Raw genomic sequence first — 19,836 nt, forward strand, 5'->3', positions numbered from 1 at the left:
AGTGCTTACACCCAAAACGTCAATTCTCCTGCTCCTCGGATACTGCCTGACCTGCTGTGCTTTTCCAGCACCACACTCTCGGCCTTCTTAACCCAGCCTGTTCTGATTGCTTGCTGCTCCTACACAATCCAATTCCCCACTGCAGCCTGTCCCAACCCGTTTCCATCAACCCACCACCTCAGCACCCAGCACTGTTCCCATTCTCTCTCATTCCCAGACCTGGCTTTGGAGCGGGTTTCGTTTTCTTCCGGCTCAGGAACGGGTCCTTGAGGAGCTCTGCGGCCGTGGCCCGTTTATCCGGATTGGGTTCAAAGCCGTGAAGGAGGAAAGCCTTCGCCTCCAGGGACATGGACTCTGGGATTTCCGGATGGATTTTAAACATTCCCACCTGCCGGCAAAGAAACAGGCAATCAAACACAAAGCACAAAATTGTCCACAAGAAAAAGTGAAACGGCTGTAACTCAGAAATCATCAATTTATGCGACCAGGCTGCTTGATTTCACATCACGTGCTTTAAAATGGGAGCACTCTGCCAGCTGTACCCGAGGGTGCCCACAAAGGTTCCTTCCAATAATACACTTCGCCCACTCTCCATTTTAAATTTAACATTGATCTCGCTCTTTGTGTACATTCTCTGCAGCCATAACTTTGTACTCCTCTGAATGTAGGTTTGCTCGCTGAGCTGGAAGGTTCGTTTTCAGACATTTTGTCACCATACTAGGTAACATCATCAGTGAGCCTCCTGATGAAGCACTAGCCAGCTTTCTATTTATGTGTTTAGGTTTCCTTGAGTTGGTGATGCCATTTCCTGTGGTGGCGTCATTTCCTGTGAAGTCATTTTGTGTTCTTTTTCTCAGGGGGTGGTAGATGGTGTCTAACTCGATGTGTTTTTTGATAGAGTTTCAGTTGGAATGCCATACTTCTAGGAATTCTCATGCATGTTGCTGTTTGGCTTGTCCTAGGATGGATCTATTGTCCCAGTCGAAGTGGTGTCCTTCCTCATCTGTATGTAAGGATACTAGTGAGAATGGGTCATGTCTTTTTGTGGCTAGTTGAGGTTCATGTATCCTGGTGGCTAGTTTTCTGCCTGTTTGTCCAATGTAGTGTTTGTTACAGTTCTTGCAAGGTATTTTGTAAATGACATTGGTTTTGCTATACAGACCAGGATACATGAACATCAACTAGTCACAAAAAGACATGATCCTCTCTCACTAGTATCCTTACATACAGATGAGGAAGGACACCACTTCGACTGGAACAATATATCCATCCTAGGACGAGCCAAGCAGAGACACGCATGAGAATTTCTGGAAGCACGGCATTCCAACCGGAACACTATCAATAAGCACATTGACTTGGATCCCATTTACCACCCCCTAAGAAAAAGCACACGAAATGATATCACCACAGGAAATGACATCACTAATCCAAGGAAACCTAAACACATAAATAGGAAATGGGCCATACCACCAGTGCCTCATCCGGAGGCTCACTGATGATGTTACCTAATGTGGTGACAAAGCATCTGAAAACAAACCTTCCAGCTCAGTGAGCAAACCTACATCCAGAAACTCAACCTGAGCTACAAATCTTGTCAAAACTTGTTTGCATTCCTCCCTCTGTTCTATTACCCACATGTACTTTGAATGGTATGATCTGCCTGCACTGCACGCAAAACAAAACTTTTCACTGTATCTGGGTACACGTGACATTAATAAATCAAATCACATGGCCGTTCTCTACTTCAATGGAAATGGTATATGAACCAGGTGAGAAATCTTGCCTGAACGCTAACATTGTGGTTAGTAACCGGCACTGTTAATATATTATAGCTTAAAATGAATCATGCTGGGCGTAACTTGCCATTTCAGATTTTAATTCCTTTTCTCCCTCAGACTTGTGCCCCCTTCTGTCTTGGAACAGTCAGCACCCAATTGGGTACAGACCTACAGAAACCTCTTTCAGGGGTGGGCGGTTCCTGGAGAGGAGCATTAGTGAGTTTTCAGCCAAGGGAGGATGTCAGGCAGGGAAAATGTCTACCTTCAGGGGTCACAGTGAGAGAGAGAGCCTGGCTTATGTTTTGTTAGAGATCCCAATCTTACCCTATTGCCTAGCCCTAAGCAAAGGATCCTGTGATGACAATAAACATTAGTCAGGGTTGTTACCTTAAACATCGCAGCCTGGGGCTCCCCCAGTTCAAAGAAGGGAGGCTTCCCTGTGGCCATTTCAATTACGGTACAGGCCAAGGACCAGATATCTGCAGGCTTGCCATAACCTCTAGGACCCTTGTCGATGATCTCAGGGGCCATGTACTGAAGGGTACCTGAAGAACACAGAGTCCAAATGCAATGAGGTGAAAGCCTGACAACATCGAAGCTCCACACTGACCCTCACTAACAACAACCCCAATGGCACCAATTCTGAATCGAATGGCCTGTCTTTCTGCTGGTGACCCCACTCTCCCAGGCACGCACCTGTGAATGTTTCCGTGCACGGGTTGATTCCCGCCAGCCTCTTTGACGTCCCAAAATCCGAGATTTTCAGCAATCCGCTGTACGTGTTTATCAACACGTTGTCTCCCTTTGAAGACAAATGACAGTTCAGTGAAGGGTAAATGCAAAGCTTCAGTCCTTACTCTGGTGCTGGTGATGACAGAAGTCACTGAGCGCAAATGACATTTCATTGACCAGCTCTCACCTCACTGCCAGTCACCAGCCCTCTCGTTGGACACCAAGTCTTCATAATCTTTGCTATTCTCATTTCAGACCATTCCCTGAATGAATGTGGTGATCAATAGGTGATCACTCTGCATGACTCTTGATCAGTAATTGACCCCATGATAGAACCAATAGCACTATGACTGTCAGCTATAGCAGGTTTTCCAAGCCCTAGCTATCTGCTGGTGCCCCATGGGAATGAGTGTGCAGTGTAGGAAGTGGTGAAGAGCAGGAAAACGCATCTCCTGCAGCTGCACAGGAAGAGGCCAGGGCAAGGATTTCTTCAACATGGTGGAGCTGGGGAGCGACACACCGCACAGGGAATTGTCTTCCCAGAAATCAGAGAGTTGAAGGTGTACACCAGTGCTGGGATCGCACAGTACAAGGTAAGGTATGGAGGAAGATGAGGGTGTGAATGCAAAGTCTAAGGAGGTGGATGACAAAGGGAGGGGGAGGGAATGATATGGAAAGAGAACAGAGAAGATAGACAGGAAATGGGACAGGGAAATAGGAACAGGAGCAGGAACAGGAACAGGAACACCGACCCTCTGAAGAGCATCCTATCCAGACCCACATTATCCCCGCTTTTCCCATGGCTAACCCACCTAACGCATACACTATGGGCAATTTAGCATGGCCATTCTACCTAACCTTCATATCTTTGAAGTGTGGGAGGAAACTGGAGCTCCTGGAAGAAACCCAGACAGACACGGGGAGAATGTGCACACTCCGCACATACAGACGCCTGAGGGGGGAATCGAACCCAGATCCCTGGTGCTGTGAGACAGCAGTGCTAACCACTGAGCCACCATGTCACCCTGATCCCCAGGATAAACTCAGGGAATGCTGGAGAAATTCAGCAGCCTCTGTGAGGTGGAATCAGAGTTAACAGTTGATGGTCACTGATGATGACCCTGGAGGCAGGGTCTGGGGCCACTTAGTGCTGGGTGCATCTGTGCAGGTGGTGGCAACTGTGCATTGGCAAGTCCAGGGTCTCAGCGACAGGCACTCAGTCCGTCTCCTGGAGCTGGTTCCCTTGTGGTTTTGGGTTGGCAAAGTGGCACTGCAGTCAAATAGAGCTCTCAAGGATCCAGGAGAACAACAGGGGCACTCACTGAGTTGAGAAAGGCCAGGCTGGAGAAATGGAGAGATAAAGGAGTGAGATAGATCGATAGCTAGAGGAAGAGAGAGAGATATGTAAAGAGAGCGAGACAGTTAGAAGAGAGAGATGGAGAAGTGAGTTAGAGAGAGAGAGAGAGAGAGAGAGATTGCCCAGAACTTAACTAAGACAAACCTGAACGGCCCATTGCAAAATCTTCGCAAAAAGAAGAAAGTCAAAGGAAAGCTAAACACAGGCATTGAGATTGCAAGGGCCGGGCTGAGGGGAAGTGGGAAATGTGTGCTTTTTAACAAAAATTATAACTGTGGTTCACAGCTAGAGCAAAGCAGCTATTGGATGGGATTTGCTGACCAAAGTGTTGAAGGAAAACCAGCTGGAATTCAGCCCAAGAATGTTCCAAGATTTGAAGGATTTTGTGGGTGGGATTGGTGCCAAGTGTGACAAGAGGACTGTCTATAAATTTGGGAGCTCTATCTCTGCTGGATCTATTCTTTAAAGTGCACATTACTTGGTGAATCTTTTTTTAAACTTATTTCGGTTTTAGTTTGACTGTTGAAGTACATTGTAAAAAGGTGAAATATTGTCCTTTGACTCCTCCTTGAGACTGTTAGTAAATTTGATTTGTTTCTGTTTAATAGTCCCCAAAGAACGATGGCATTAATGATCTATCCAAACCTGGCATTCCCTCCCGCTCATTGCCCACCTCTGAATTCAGACACCCACTCCCTATTGAAGCCTGCCATTTTCACGCTCAATTCCTGACTCCATCCAGTCTCAGTTCTCTCTGGTTGATATAACGCACTGGGGAAAAGAGTAGGGATTTGGAATGATCCGACTCCACTGGGCAGCTGAAGGTATACTCTCCGAAGGAAGCCCTCATGAATTGTGGGAAATGAATTGCCGGTCATTCCGAGAGCGCGGGGAATGTCAGTCCACAAGCTCGCTCTATCCTCTCAGTCTGACAACTCACCTTTCAGTCTGGAGTCCTGATCACGGGCCTGTACTGAGCTATGGCTGTCTTGGCTTCTCTCCTGACACCAAGTGACCTGTTCTCATTCCCTGACCTATCTCTGGTTGTCTTTCTCAACAGATTGAAGACCATGAAATGTTTATCTTCACCCAAAATCACTTTATTGTTCTGGAAGCTTGTTCTCACTGCCTTCAAGTCCCCCAGTGTTGGGCTTATACCCAACCCTGTTTTGCATGAGAAAGACCAGTACTAACTCAGGTTCACAGAAGGTATGCTTTTACTAACAGAGTGATGAAAGAGATCAGCGGCACAGCCACATCCCCATTACCTTAATGTCCCTGTGCACAATCTGATTGTCGTGCAGGTATTTAAGGCCTTCCAGGATCTGTCGCGTGTAGAAAATGATGGTGGCTTCGTTGTCCTTGAGTGGACCCCACTTGGAACACAGCAGTGCAGACAGGCTTCCTGGTTACAAAGTGACACACAATCCATCATTTATGATCATCACGATTAACGTTAAAGACTGTGACAACAAGAACGGGAACAGAGAGTCTGCAGAATAAGGGAAGAATGGCATAGATCTGGCCAAAGATCTCTGGGAGAAAGCCATGTGTTTTAGATTAGACTCGATTCCCTACAGTGTGGAAACAGGCCCTTCGGCCTAACAAATCCACACCGATCCTCCAATCAGTAACACACCCAGACCCATTTCCCTCTGACTAATGCACCTAACACTATGGGCAATTGAGCATGGCCAATTCACCTGGCCTGCACATCTTTTGACTGTGGGAGGAAACCGGAGCACCCGGAGGAAACCCACGCAGACACGGGGAGAATGTGCAAACTCCACACAGACAGTCACCCGAGGCTGGAATCAAACCTGGGACCCTGGTGCTGTGAAGCAGCAGTGCTAACCACTGAGCCACTGTGCCGCTTGGAGAGGGTATGCATACATACGGAAAAATACTCAGGTGTATACACACACACACACACACACACACACAGAAAGAACATGCCACATACATACAGAAACTAGCTCACATGCAGATCCACACACACAAATCCACACACACAAAGACACAGATAATCGCTCACAGGATACACAGCACACGCATGTAGCAGCGTAGGAGCATAGGAATTAGAAGCAAGAGTAGGCCAATCGGCCCTTCGAGCTCTGCCACTCAGCACGATCATGGTCAATAATTTTACTCAGCACCAGGCTCCGCCTTTTTACCCCATACCCTTCATCCCCGGGGAGCTGTATCTAACAACTTCTGGAAAACATTTATTGTCTAAATGTCTATTCCTCAGCCACTTTCTGGAGCAGAGAATTTCACAAGTTCACCACTATCTGGGTGAAAAAAATTCTCCTTTTCTCATGAGAAATACTCTCACGCCCAGAGTATAGCACTGTGGGCCAAGTGCTAGAAAATGGGCTCAGGTTAGTTAGGTGTCGTTGTTTCTGACCAGCACAGGGGCAATGGATGGAAGGGATTTTTTTTTCTCTGCGCTGTAAATCTAGTTGACTATGACTCATGCTTGCACACACAAGCTGTCTCTGTCACCCAGGGTATTCCGGGGTTTTAATGATGAACACGAGGATTAACGTGTTGGTGCAGTCCTGGGACTAAACACTCAAAGTGCCTTGACTGCTGAGGAAGGACAGGAATGATCACTCTCAATGTTTTTCGGTTGTAGTTATACAACCTCCTTTTCAAAACAGTATTACAACAGCTTGATCAGCTTCCTGTAAATCACCTGGAGGTCAATCTGCAAACCACGAAGGATGGGAAGGATAGTCACACTTCACGATGCATTGGCATTTCAAGATGAAAAATGTTAATGGTTGATTAATGTCACACGTGACCATCCTGGGAGTTGTGTGACACAATGTAAATGGAGCTGTTGACTAACTGGTCTCACAATTAGTTTATAAAGGACCCCGATATGACACCAGGAGAATCTAGTTTCTCCCAAGCATGATAAATTTCCCACATGCCATGCTTCCATTTCCTCTTGTACATTATCCCAAGCTATTCATTTTGGAAAGAAGCAGCTTACCTCCTGGGACCTCCTCCATGAAGATTTTGATGTATCCATCCTGACTAACTGATCCCAAATATTGGACAATATTCCGGTGTTTCAAGCGCTTATGGAGAGCAATTTCTTCATGAAGAGGCTGAGAGTACCTGTTGGGGGGGGGGGGGGAGCAGGAGTGCAATTATTGGGAGGAAAAGGTAAAAGTCACATTTATTATCCATTCCTAATCCCCCTGGAGCAGGTGATGGTGAGTTGTCTACAATTGGGTGGCTTGCACAGTCATTTCAGAGGAATTAAGAGTCAACCACATTGGCTGATGGTTTGGAGTCACATGGATGCCAAACCAGGTCAGATTGGCAGATTTCCTTCCCTGGTGGATATGGACAAATCAGAGGGGTTTTACCCCAATCTGGTATTCCTTTCACTAATTATTTTGTTCCAGATTGTTGCGAAGACACCAGCCCACTTTCTTTACTGTGGTCAAAAAAACCCACAGACCACATCAATGTGCAAATGGGGGCTGTGACAAATCACATGGATTTCTCAGTCCCAGCCTCATACACGTCACCACCCACCCATCGTTCCCCCTCTCCCACCCCCATACCACAGACATGAGTGACACTGACAGTCAAATATCATTAAAACTTCAGAAGGGATTGCAATTATTCTCTTTCAAGGCCCTAGATTTGAAATTCCTCAAAGTCACTTTGTCACAGACTGCCTCAATGTCCTGCTGACTCATTGGTAGATTTCTCTGCCTCCCAATAGGATCTGTACTCCCCTGGGTAGTGAAAATTGCATCTAGTTACTGGTACAATGTCAAATTTCCACAGACAGCTGGTTTCACCAAGCTAATACTGCCCCTGGTTTTTCTGAGCTCTAATCTTGCTCAGCTGCACCAAGCAAATTCTTCTTGTGGGTTCCTTTCAATCCACTCTCTGCTGCACTGAACTGATAGGGATTTACTGGCTTCTTCTGAGCACTCCTACCCCAATAGTTAACTTTGTGTATCGCCTCCCAGGATGTTTCCTGAGTCCTAAACACACTGAGTCAGATGGCCTTTCAGGCAGTACAGAAAACAGCAGCATGGAACTTCTTCCTTTGTTCCTCACACTGCAGTGATTGTAATGAAGTCAGCCAGGTGGACATCAGAGAATATGAGTCCCTGATTGGGGCTATTAATCTGATCCAATCAGGGAGCCCTGGCTGACAGATATAGACAGGACTGCACAGCACTGCCCTTTGATGTGAGGGGCAGTGCTTGTCACTGGCCACCCGGGTGTTTTCCTATCTTCCTGGTGGTGGAAATTGAATAAAGATTCGTGCACTTTGTGTCTCTCACTGTGTCTCACACCTGAAAAGAAAAAAAAAAAATAAAAAAAAAAAAAAAGAAAAAAAAGAAAAAAAGAAAAAAAAAAAAATAGACAGGACTGGCCTACGGCCATACTAGTCTGAAAACGCCCGATCTCGTCTGATCTCGGAAGCTAAGGATACTCAGGCCTGGTTAGTACTTGGATGGGAGACCGCCTGGGAATACCAGGTGCAGTAGGCTATGGTGGAATTTGAATAAAGATTTGTGCACTTTGTAAAAAAAAAGAAAAAAAAAGAAAAAAGATAAAAAAAATATAAAAATAAAAAAATGGACAGGACTGTCAGAGGCTCTGCTCACTCTGAGAGCTAGCTCTAAGGGAGCTGGATCGGAGTCAAGGACTCTGTACTTGTAAATAAAGGATATCTTGGTGATAGAATACCGGCCTGAGGGGAGTTACTTCACTAACTGTCTGTGAACAATAAATGCCCTTCAATGACCTTGGATTATTGAAAACTTTGCAACAAGCTCTGCTTCCATGGGTTGGCAAAATCGAATGCAACCAGTATCAAGATCACCAAATGTTACCATTTTCATGACTTGCTAGTTTACAAAACACCACTCCTTAATATCTTTAATATCTGGAAATCTACCAATGCTGGTCTTGAATATATTTAATGACTGGGTCTCACCAATCCTTTATTTTCAATTGTCAAGGTTTGCTCAAAGGCACCTTTGACAAGAAGTTTGAGATGTATTTTTATATTAAAATGCGAGTGAAGTATGTGGTGTTGAAAGTGTTTGACCATCCATGTGATAGTCAGTAGCTCCAATTATTACCTGTTGTCCCTTTCTGGAATCTCTTTGATGGCAATGCGGACTTGATTGTTCATGTCCCGTCCAGCGTACACAATCCCATATGTTCCCTTCCCCAGAATCAGCCTTTCTCCATTTTCAGTGTATTCATACTTGTACTGTACAGTCCGAAAAGGAAGAAAGATAAGCTGTTACATAACAAGCAACTAAGGGACACAGCTGTAGAATAAGGGGACAGTTAGTTAAAACTGAGATGCAAAGGGATTTCTTTGTCCAGAGGGTAGTGAATGTTTGGAATTTTATATCCCACAGAGGGCTAAAGGGATTGAATGGATTTGGGAACAGGACGGTCAGCCATGTCTGTTTGAATAGCCAAATGGCCTACTCCTGCTCCTTATCACAGAATCCCTACAGTGTGGGAACAGGCCATTTGGCCCAACAAGTCCACATCAACCTTCCAAAGAGTAACCCACCCAGACCCATTCTCCTACCCTATTACTCTACATTTACCCCTGACTAATACGCCTAACCTACACATCCCTGAACACTACGGGCAATTTAGCATGGCCAATTCACCTGACCTGCATGTCATTGGATTGTGGGAGGAAACCGGAGCACCCGGATGAAACACATGCAGACACAGGGAGAATGTGCAAACTCCACACATGGCTGGAATCGAATCCAGGTCCCTGGCACTGTGAGGCAGCAGTGCTAACCACTGAGCCCCTATGTTTCTATGTTTTCTATGCCATGGAGGCTAGATCGCTACCAGAGGAAGCTGATAGATTCTTGAAGTATCAAGGAGTTAAGGTTTTGAGGAACCGAGCACAAAAACGGGTTGAGGCCTGGGCGTAAGTCCACAAGGAATAGGAACAAGCGAAGGCCGTTTGGCCCCTTGAACCTGCTACATCATTCCTGAGGATCATGGTTGATCTGACATCCCTCACATCCACATGCCTGCCTTTTCCCAGTAACGTTTCACTTCCTTAAGGAGAAAGCAGAAGCCTAGGGCTAATGGCACTGAATTAGTAAAACCATCATCATGGGTTCAAATTCCACCAGGCTGTTTGTGGAATTTAAATTCAATCAATTAAGTGAAAGTAAACCTGCAATGAAAGTGAATCTTCGTGTCGGACCATCACTGGCATCAAAATCCATCTGGTTCAGTAATGTCCTTCAGGGAGGAAAATCTGCATCTTTACCTGGGCTGGGCCTACTGCCCTCACAGGGCAACGAAGAACAGACAACAAATGCTGGTATCGCCAATTAACCCCTCACGTCGTGCAAAAGCAGATTTACTAGTTTCAAAACAACCTTAAAAGCTGTCTCTTGGGCAAAGCTGCTGGTTGTCTGTCCTGACAACCTTTCGTGTGGATCATTGTCAAATTTTGTTTGACAAGTTGAAGAGGCTTGGGACGATTCATTATATCCAGGTGGCTATCAAAATGAATGCTGCTTGTTGTGGATGTGTTGCTCTCATATCAGACTGGTCAGACACTGGAATTGATCTGGCAGCAAGTTACTAAAGTCCTGACAACACAGCAGTTGAGTATGTGTTCACAATGTGTTAAAGTAAAGTAGTCACTCAGTGTGTTACTCACCTCCAATAGCTCCTCTGTCACTCTCAGTGCATCATCAACTTGCAATTGGGATTCCTCAGTGAAAGAATTCAGCAGCTCACAGAACCTGACAAAGAGGAACCAGAAAGGTGTTAGCATTTGAGGAAGGTCACCACTACAAGTAGATAGGGTAGCGAAGAAGGTGTTTCGTATGCTTGCCTTTATTGGTTGGTGCATTGAGTACAGGAGTCAGAAGGTCATGTTGTGGCTGTACAGGACATTGGTTAGGCCACTTCTGGAATACTGCATTCAGTTCTGGTCTCCCTGCTCTAAGAAAGATGTTGTGAAACTTGAAAGGCTGCAGAAGAGATTTACAAGGACGATGCCGAGGTTGGAGGGTTTGAATTATCGGGAGAGGCTGAATAGAATTCATAGAATCCCTATCGTGTGGAAACAGGTCACTCGACCCAACAAATCCACAGTGACCCTCTGAAGAGTAACCCACCCAGATCCATTCTCCTACTATCCTATATTTACCCCTGACTAATGCATTTAACCTACACAACCCTCAATACTATAGGCAATAGATGTAGGTTTGCTCGCTGAGCTGGAAGGTTTGTCTTCAGACATTTCGTCACCATGCTAGGGAACATCATCAGTGAGCCTCCGGTAAAGTATTGGTGGTATGGCCCACTTTTTATTTATGTGTTTAGGTTTCCTTGGGTTGGTGATGTCATTTCCTGTTCTTTTTCTCAGGGGGTGGTAAATGGGATCCAAGTCAATGTGTTTGTTGATAGAGTTCCGGTTGGAAGGCGATGCCTCTAGGAATTCTCATGCATGTCTCTGTTTGGCTTGTCCTTGGATGGATGTGTGGTCCCAACTGAAGTGGTGTCCTTCCTCATCTGTATGTAAAGATACTAGTGAGAGTGGGTCATTTCATTTTGTGGCCAGTTGATGTTCATGTACCCTGGTGGTTAGTTTTCTACCTGTTTGTCCAATATTGTGTTTGTTACAGTCCTTGCAAGGTATTTTGTAAATGACATTAGCTTTGCTTATTGTCTGTATAGGGACTTTCAAGTTCATTAGCTGCTGTTTTAGTGTGTTGGGGGGTTTGTGGGCTACCATGATGCCAAGAGGTCTGAGTAGTCTGGCAGTCATTTCTGAGATATCTTTGATGAAGGGAAGAGTGGCTAGGGTTTTTGGACGTGTTTTGTCTGTTGCTGAGAAAACGGCGGCCTGTGTTCATTGGGTATCTGTTCTTTTTGAATACACTGTATAGGTGATTTTCCTCTGCTCCTCGTGTTCTTCTGCTGCAGAGTGTGGTGGCTCATTGAAATAATGTTCTAATGTAACTTTGTTTGTGGGTGTTGGGATGATTGCTTCTGTAGTTCAGTATTTGCTCTGTATGTGTTGTTTTCCTGTAGACGCTGGTTTGAAGTTCCCCATTGGCTGCTCACTCTACTGCAACATCTAGGAATGGCAATTTGTTGTTATTTTCCTCCTCTTTAGTGAATTTTATGCCAGTAAGGGTATTATTGATGCTCTTGAAGGTTTCCACTAATTTGTTTCGTTTAGTGATGACAAAGGTGTCATCACATAGCGGATCCAAAGTTTGGGTTGGATGGTTGGCAGAGCTGTTTGAATCCCTGCGTTACTGCCTCTGGTAAGAACCCTGACATCAGAGACCCCATGGGTGTTCTGTTGGTTTGTCTGCAGGTTTTGTTGTTGAAGATGAAGTGGGTGGTAAGGCATAGGCCCACTAGCTTGACGATACTGTCCTTGCTGATGAAGTTGGTGGTGTTTTGATGTATGTGTCTTTGGTTCTTCTAATAGTATAGTCAGTGTTTTCTTGGCCAGGTTGATGTTGATGGATGTGAACAGGGTTGTTACATCAAAGGAGACCATTATTTCATTCTCTTCTATCTTGGTGTCTTTGATGGTGTTCAAGAATTCTTGGGTGGAGTGGATGGTGTGGCGTAAGTCTTGTTCTAAGTGTTTTAATCTTTGACGTAGCTCCATGGCCAATCTGTAAGTTGGCGTTCCAGATAGCGGGATTATGGGTCTGAGCGGGGGGCTCCTGGTTTATGAATTATGGGTAATTAGTAGAAGCGTGGTATGTTGGATCTGTCTGGTTTCATTTTTTGGTTTCATTTTCACATCACTGCAGGAAATGAAGTCACTAACCCAAGGAAATCTAAACACATAAATAAAAAGCAGGCCATACCACCAGTGCTTCACCCAGAAGTTCACTGATGATCTTACCTAGTATGGTGACGAAACGTCTGAAAACAAACCTTCTGGCTCAGTAAGCAAAATTGCATCTAGAGCCCCAACCTGAGCTACAAATCTTCTCAAAACTTGCTAACTATGAGCAATTTGGAATGGCCAATTCACCTAACTTGCACATCTTTGGATTATAGGAGGGAACTGGTACATGGGGGAGAATGTGTAAACTCTGTACAGACCTCTGTACCTGAGGCTGAAATCAAACCCAGGACCCTGGCGCTGTGAGGCAGCAGCGCTAACCAGTCTGCCACCATTCTGCCCAAGTCTTTTTAAAACAGAAGATAGGAGGAGGGCCATTCAGCCCTTCCAGCCTGCTCTGCCATTCATCGTGATCATGGCTGATCGTCCAACTCAATAGCCTAACCCTGCTTTCTCCCCAAAATGTTTGATCCCATTCGCCCCAAGTGCTACATCTAGTCGCCCCGTGTTTTGGCATCAACCACTTCACATGGTATTGAATTCATAGAATCCCGAATAAGCTGGGGCTATTTTCTTTGGAGCATCAGAGGCTGAAAGATGACCTTAAAGAAGTTTATAAAATCACGAGAACCTTGGTGAGGGTGAATAGAGCTGTATAGCAGGACACAGATGCCAACCAGATATTCAAACTTAATCTAGTCCGATTTGCCAGCATTTGGCCCATTTCTCTCTAAATAGTTCATGCACCCATCCAGATGCCTTTTAAATGTTACAATTGTACCAACCTCCACCACTTCCTCTGGCAGCTCATTCCGTACACGCACCACCCTCTGAGTGAAAAGGTTGCCCCCTTAGATTCCTTTTAAATCTTTCCCCTCTCACCCTAAACCTATGCCCTCTCAATCTGATTCCCCCACCCCAGAAAAAGACTAATCACGCTACCCATGTCCGTCATAATTTTGTAAACCTCTATAAGGTCACCCCTCAGCCTTCGACACTCCAGGGAAAACAACCCCAGCCTGTTCAGCCTCTCCCAGTAGCTCAAATCCTCCAACCCTGGCAACATCCTTGTAAATCTTTTCTGAACCCTTTCAAGATTTACTACATCATTCCTAAAGCAAGGGCACCAGAATTGCACACAGCATTACAAAAGTGGCCAACCGATGTCCTGTACAGCGCAACATGACCTCTCAAATCCTGTACTCAATTCACTGACTAATAAAGGAAAGCATACCAAATGCCTTCTGCACTATCCTCTCTACCTGTGACTCTACTTTCAAGGAGCTAGGAACCTGCACTCTAAGGTCTCATTGTTCAGCTACACTCCCTAGGACCTTATCGTGAAGTGTATAAGTCCTGTCCTGATTTGCTTTTCCAAAATGCAGCACCTCACATTTATCTAAATTAAACTCCATTTGCCTCTCCTCAGCCCATTGGCCCATCTGTTCAAGATCCTGTTGTAATCTGAGGTAACCTTCTTTGCTGCCCACTACACCTCCAATTTTGGTGTCATCTGCAAACTTACTAACTATACCTCCTATGTTCACATCCAAATAATTTATATAAATAATGAAAAGCAGTGGACCCAGCATTGATCCTTGTGGTACACTGGCCTCCAGTCTGAAAAACAACTCTCCACCACCATCCTCTGTCTTCTACTTTCGAGCCAGTTCTGTATCCTAATAGTGAGTTCTCCTTGTAGTGCATGTGGTCTAAACTTGCTAACTAGTCTACCATGAGGAACCTCATCAAACACCTTAGCTTAGTCCATATAGATCACATCCACTGCTCTGCCCTCATCAATCCTCTTCTTTAGTTCTTCAAAAAACTCAGTCAAGTTTGTGAGACATGATTTCCCCCGCACAAAGCCATGCTGACTATCCCTAATCAGTCCTTGCCTTTCCAAATACATGTACATCCTGTCCCTCAGGATTCCCTCCAACAACTTGCCCACCACCAATGTCAGGCTCATCGGTCTCTAGTTCCCTGGCTAGTCCTCACCACCTTTCTTAAACAGTGGCACCACGTTTGCCAACCTTCAGTCTTCCGGCACCTCACCTGTGACTATTGATGATACAAATATCTCAGCAACAGGCCCAGCAATCACTTCTCTAGCTTCCCACAGAGTTCTGACTAGGTCCTGGGGATTTATCCACCTTTATGCATTTCAAAGCATCCAGCACCTCCTCCTCTGTAATATGGATATTTTTTAAGATGTCATTACTTATTTTCCCAAGTTCTCTACATTATAAATCCTTCTCTACTGTAAACACTGATACAAAATACTCATTTAATATCTCCCACATCACTGCAGGTCCACATATAAGTGACTTGGCTGATCTTTAAGGGGCCCTATTCTGTCTCTAGTTACTCTTTTATCATTAATGTATTTGTAGAATCCCTTTGGACTCACCTTAACCCTATTTGCCAAGGTTCTGTCCCCTATTTGCCCTCCTTACTTATATTCTTATTGCCCTTATACTCTTCTAGGGATTAACTCGATCCTTGCTGTCTATACTTGAGCAATGCTTCCTTCTTATTCTTGAATAAAATCTCAATTTCTCTCGTCATCCAGCATTCCCTACACCTACCAGCCTTGTTCTTCACCCTAACAGGACTATACTGTCTCTGGACTCTCGTTATCTCATTTTTCAAGGCTTCCCACTTTCCAAATGGCCTTCAAACACCTGCCCTCGATCGACGTTTGAAAGTTCTTGCCTTGATACCGTCAAAATTGGCCTTCCTCCAAATTAGAGCCTTAACTTTTAAATCCGCTCCACCCTTTTCCATCACTACTTTAAAACTAATAGAATTATGGTCACTGGCCCCAACGTGCTTCCCCACTGACACCTCAGTAATCTGCGCTGCCTTATTTCCCAAGAGTAGGTCAAGTTTGAGAGTAGTACAGTGGATACTTTCAGAAGCATGAGTGCACACAGCTGTCCGTCAGAATAAGGATGCTGCTTGCTCTTGCTAAGACCTGGCACATGGAATCCTCTAACATGGGGCCTGTTGGGTTGCTCCTACCATTCGCATGTGGTCTAGCAGGGATCTTACCCACTCATACTGCCTCCCAATGGAGCATCTGAAGGACCTACAGATCAGTCACCAATCTGTCTAGCTGCGTTACACCATCAAGTGCTGAGGTGGACTTGAACCCAGAATATCTGGCCCAGAGGCAGGGACAGTACCTACTGGACCACAAGACCTGCCCGAGAAATATAGACTCAAAGCAGGTTACGGATGGAATAAGAGTAGAGGGCTCGTATATAAACACCAACACATATAGATTGAGCTGAATAGTCATGTGTGTTGATATTCTTCCAGATTCTTCTACCCACTCAGATATTATTAGACACTTCTGGAGCAGGTGAGACTTGAACCCTGGCCTCCTAGCCCAGATGTAGGGACACTACCTTTGTGACACGCAAGCCCTTAGCTCTGCTGCCTTCTCCTTGTGAAACAGTATATGTTTTGAGTTCTCTCGTGCATTTGAATATCGGTGGCAATGCTGAGGATGGACTACAGGGGGCGACAGGTTTCTGCGAATGAGCAGCGGACCATGTGGCTGCCAAATGTGTGGAAGCTTCAGGAACTATCAACAAAACAACAGATGTAGCAGCAGCAGCAGGCAGTCGTTGTTATCGTAATTTCTTTAACTAATCAACAACAGCAGCTTGCTTCCTGGAAATGATGTAAAGAAATTAACACTAATTTGCAAATTCTGTAATTCTATCTGCTGTGCCAGTGAAGAATTAATCTGGAAATCAGTGGTTCACTTTCACATTTCATTGTATTTTGAGAGAAAAGCTTCACCTGGGAGAAAACAACAGGAGAAAATCTGCTCATGAGTTTTGAAAGAATTCCTTCAAGGGATGCAGGAAACATTGGTAAGGCCAGTGTTTACTATCCATCACTAAGTATTCTTGAGAAGGTGGTGGTGAGCTGCCTTCCCGAACTGCTACAGTCCTTGATATGGAGGGATACCCACAGCGCTGTTAGGGAGGGAGACCCAGAATTGTGACTCAAGATAGGAAGTATAGTTCCAAATGGTTAGTGTCTGGGAGGGGAACTTACTGGACATGGTGTTCCCACATATCTGCTGCCCCCGTCCTTCCAGATGGAACCAGTCGTGTGTTTGGAAGGTGCCGTGTATCTTCTGTGTATCTTGCTGTGGTAGACTAGTGCTGGGGGAGTGAATGTTTGTGGGCGTGGTGCCAAATCAGGCAGGCTGCTGCGTGTAAAGCTTCTTGAGTGTTGTTGGAGCTGCACCCATCCAGGCATGTGGGGAGCGTTCCAACTCATTCCTGACTTGGGTCTTGTGGATGGGGACAGCATTTAGGGAGTCAGGAGGTGAGTTAGTCGTAGCAGTACTCCAAGCCTCTAATTTGCTCTTGTAGCCACAGTGTTTATATGACCTGTCCTGTTCAATTTTTGATCAGTGGTAACCCCCAGATGTTGGTAGCAAAAGACTCAGTGATGGCAATACCATTGCATGTTGAGGGGCAGCTATTAGATTGTCTCTTGCTGCAGTTGGTCATCGTCTGGTATTTGTGCGGCATGCACGTTACCTGCCCTTGTGAAGAATACACTGAAGGGTCAATAAGTGTTGCTTGGCCAAAGGACGGGTTTTTAAGTCAAGTCTTCAGGGTGAAGCAGGGTATGGAAGGGAAAAAAAGGGTTTAGCGATGGGAGTCAAGAGCAGAAGATCGAAATGGCTGAAGACACATCTGCCAGTGGTGCAGGAATAGGATGGTGAGATGGTCATGGGTATTGCAGATGGGGGCACAGTCAGACAGCATCCAGGAGGATTGTGGATTCAGGAACTAAAGCCATGGAGGGATCTGAATAAAGGGATGAGCAATTTAAATTGAAGAAATTTGCAAGTCCTCAAGAACGAGGGCAATAGATGAATGGTTTGGTATAGGTTTAGGAACAGGTAAGAGAATTTCAGATGCGCTGAAGTTTAGGGAGATGATTATGCAGTTTGGAAGGCAGGAAATTGGAATCATCAAGTTTGAAACTTATGGGTGAGTGAGTCAGCAGCTCAGAAACAACTCTGAGAATGTTCACTCAACTCATTCCTTACAGGGTGGATGCTGTTTATCCTAACGGGAGAGATTAGGATTCGGGAACGTAGTTTAAAAACAAGGAATCTCCCATTTAAAAACGTAATGAGGAGAATTGTTTCTTTTCCCACAGAAATCAGTGAGGCTGTGTGTCATTGATATTGATAGGGCAGAGGGAGATAGGTTTGGACTCCCCTATTCGTTGAGAATCTATCACCTTAGCAGAGAAATGGCTGTTCAAGCCACAATCACATAAGCCATGATCTTGTCAAATGATGGCGCAGGCTTGAGGCACTGTCAGGCCTACTCCTGTTCCTAATTCTTAGGTTCAAATAGGGTCAGGAAGTGGCAAAGAGGCATGAATTTATAGCAGTGGAAGTAGGTGCCCCTGGCACTTGATGAAATGAGGGTTCCGAGCTCAGCTCAGGATTGATCAGAGGTCACAAGGCCTGTATAGTGGCCAGCAAAGGATAGTGCGGATAGGAACAGAGTTTGCAGCAGAGACTGAAGATAATTTCTTCAGTTTGCTCAGTGTCAGACTTGGGGGAGTTATATCTCATCTTGGACTAGGTGTCAGACCAGCAACCTGACAATATCATGGCAGTGAAGGCACTGAGAAGGATGGCAGAAAGGTAGAGCTGGGAATTCCCAGCCTCCTTGTGAAATCTGACAGAACGCAAGTCGGTGATTTCTCCAAAGGGGGAACATACACTGACAAGAAAATGGAGGAACCAAGAATATATTTTTGGGTGACTCTGGAACAAAGTGGTCCAAGTCTAATTTTGAAGAAGCAACAAAAAGGATTGATGAGGGCAGAGTGGTAGATGTGATCTATATGGACTTCAGTAAGGCGTTCGACAAGGTTCCCCATGGGAGGCTGATTAGCAAGGTTAGATCTCACAGAATACAGGGAGAACTAGCCATTTGGATACAGAACTGGCTCAAAGGTAGATGACAGAGGGTGGTGATGGGGAGTTGCTTTTCAGACTGGAGGCCTGTAACTAGTGGAGTGCCACAAGGATTGGTGCTGGGTCCATTGCTTTTCACCATTTACATAAATGATTTGGATGTGAACATATGAGGTATAGTTAGTAAGTTTGCAGATGACACCAAAATTGGAGGTGTAGTGGACAGCGAAGAAGGTTACCTCAGATTACAACAGGATCTTGATCAGATGGGCCAATGGGCTGAGAAGTGGCAGATGGAGTTTAATTCAGATAAATGTGAGGTGCTGCATTTTGGGAAAGCTAATCAGAGCAGGACTTATACACTTAATGGTAAGGTCCTAGGGAGTGTTGCTGAACAAAGAGACCTTGGAGTGTAGGTTCATAATTCCTTGAAAGTAGATTTGCAGGTAGATAGGATAGTGAAGAAGGTGTTTGGTATGCTTTCCTTTATTGGTCAGGGCATTGAGTACAGGAGTTGGGACATCATGTTGCGGCTGTACAGGACATTGGTTAGGCCACTGTTGGAATACTGCGTGCAATTCTGGTCTCATGCCTATCAGAAAAATGTTGTGAAACTTGAAAGAAACGATTTACAAGGATGTTGCCAAGATTTGAGCTATAGGGAGAGGCTGAATAGGCTGATGCTGTTTTCCCTGGAGCGTCAGAGGCTGATTAGATTAGATTACTTTTTGATTAGATTACTTACAGTGTGGAAACAGGCCCTTCGGCCCAACAAGTCCACACCACCCCGCCGAAGCACAACTCACCCATATCCCTACATTTTTACCCCTTACCTAACACTACGGACAATTTAGCATGGCCAATTCACCTGACCTGCACATCTTTGGACTGTGGGAGGAAACCGGAGCACCCGGAGGAAATCCACGCAGACACGGGGAGAACGTGCAAACTCCACACAGTCAGTCGCCTGAGGCGGGAATTGAACCCAGGTCTCTGGCGCTGTGAGGCAGCAGTGCTAACCACTGTGCCACCGTGCCGCCCATAACCACTGTGCCACCGTGCCGTAAGGCTGAGGGGTGACCTTACAGAGGTTTACAAAATCATGAGGTGCATGGATAGGGTT

General features: G+C 45.4%; 1 protein-coding gene and 1 non-coding gene across 3 annotated transcripts in view; one reads left to right on the forward strand and one right to left on the reverse strand.

Moving 5' to 3' along the window:
- LOC122563748 (mitogen-activated protein kinase kinase kinase 5) overlaps positions 1-19,836 on the reverse strand; it is a 172,836-nt gene that overhangs the window by 39,602 nt on the left and 113,398 nt on the right. For both annotated transcript variants that reach the window (XM_043717935.2, XM_043717937.2), the window contains 7 exons: positions 10,574-10,658; positions 8,997-9,130; positions 6,869-6,996; positions 5,136-5,272; positions 2,475-2,580; positions 2,166-2,323; positions 220-388 (listed from right to left, as the gene is read on the reverse strand). In XM_043717935.2, the coding sequence (XP_043573870.2) occupies positions 220-388; positions 2,166-2,323; positions 2,475-2,580; positions 5,136-5,272; positions 6,869-6,996; positions 8,997-9,130; positions 10,574-10,658 (917 nt within the window). The remainder of the gene's footprint in view (positions 1-219; positions 389-2,165; positions 2,324-2,474; positions 2,581-5,135; positions 5,273-6,868; positions 6,997-8,996; positions 9,131-10,573; positions 10,659-19,836) is intronic.
- LOC122563803 (5S ribosomal RNA) lies at positions 8,281-8,399 on the forward strand. The gene has a single exon (XR_006315741.2). It is a non-coding gene; the product is annotated as a 5S ribosomal RNA (ribosomal RNA).

Source organism: Chiloscyllium plagiosum, unplaced genomic scaffold (genome assembly GCF_037043375.1).
Source record: "Chiloscyllium plagiosum isolate Xiang-an unplaced genomic scaffold, Cpla_swu_hap1 HiC_scaffold_30, whole genome shotgun sequence".
Lineage (NCBI taxonomy): Eukaryota > Metazoa > Chordata > Chondrichthyes > Orectolobiformes > Hemiscylliidae > Chiloscyllium > Chiloscyllium plagiosum.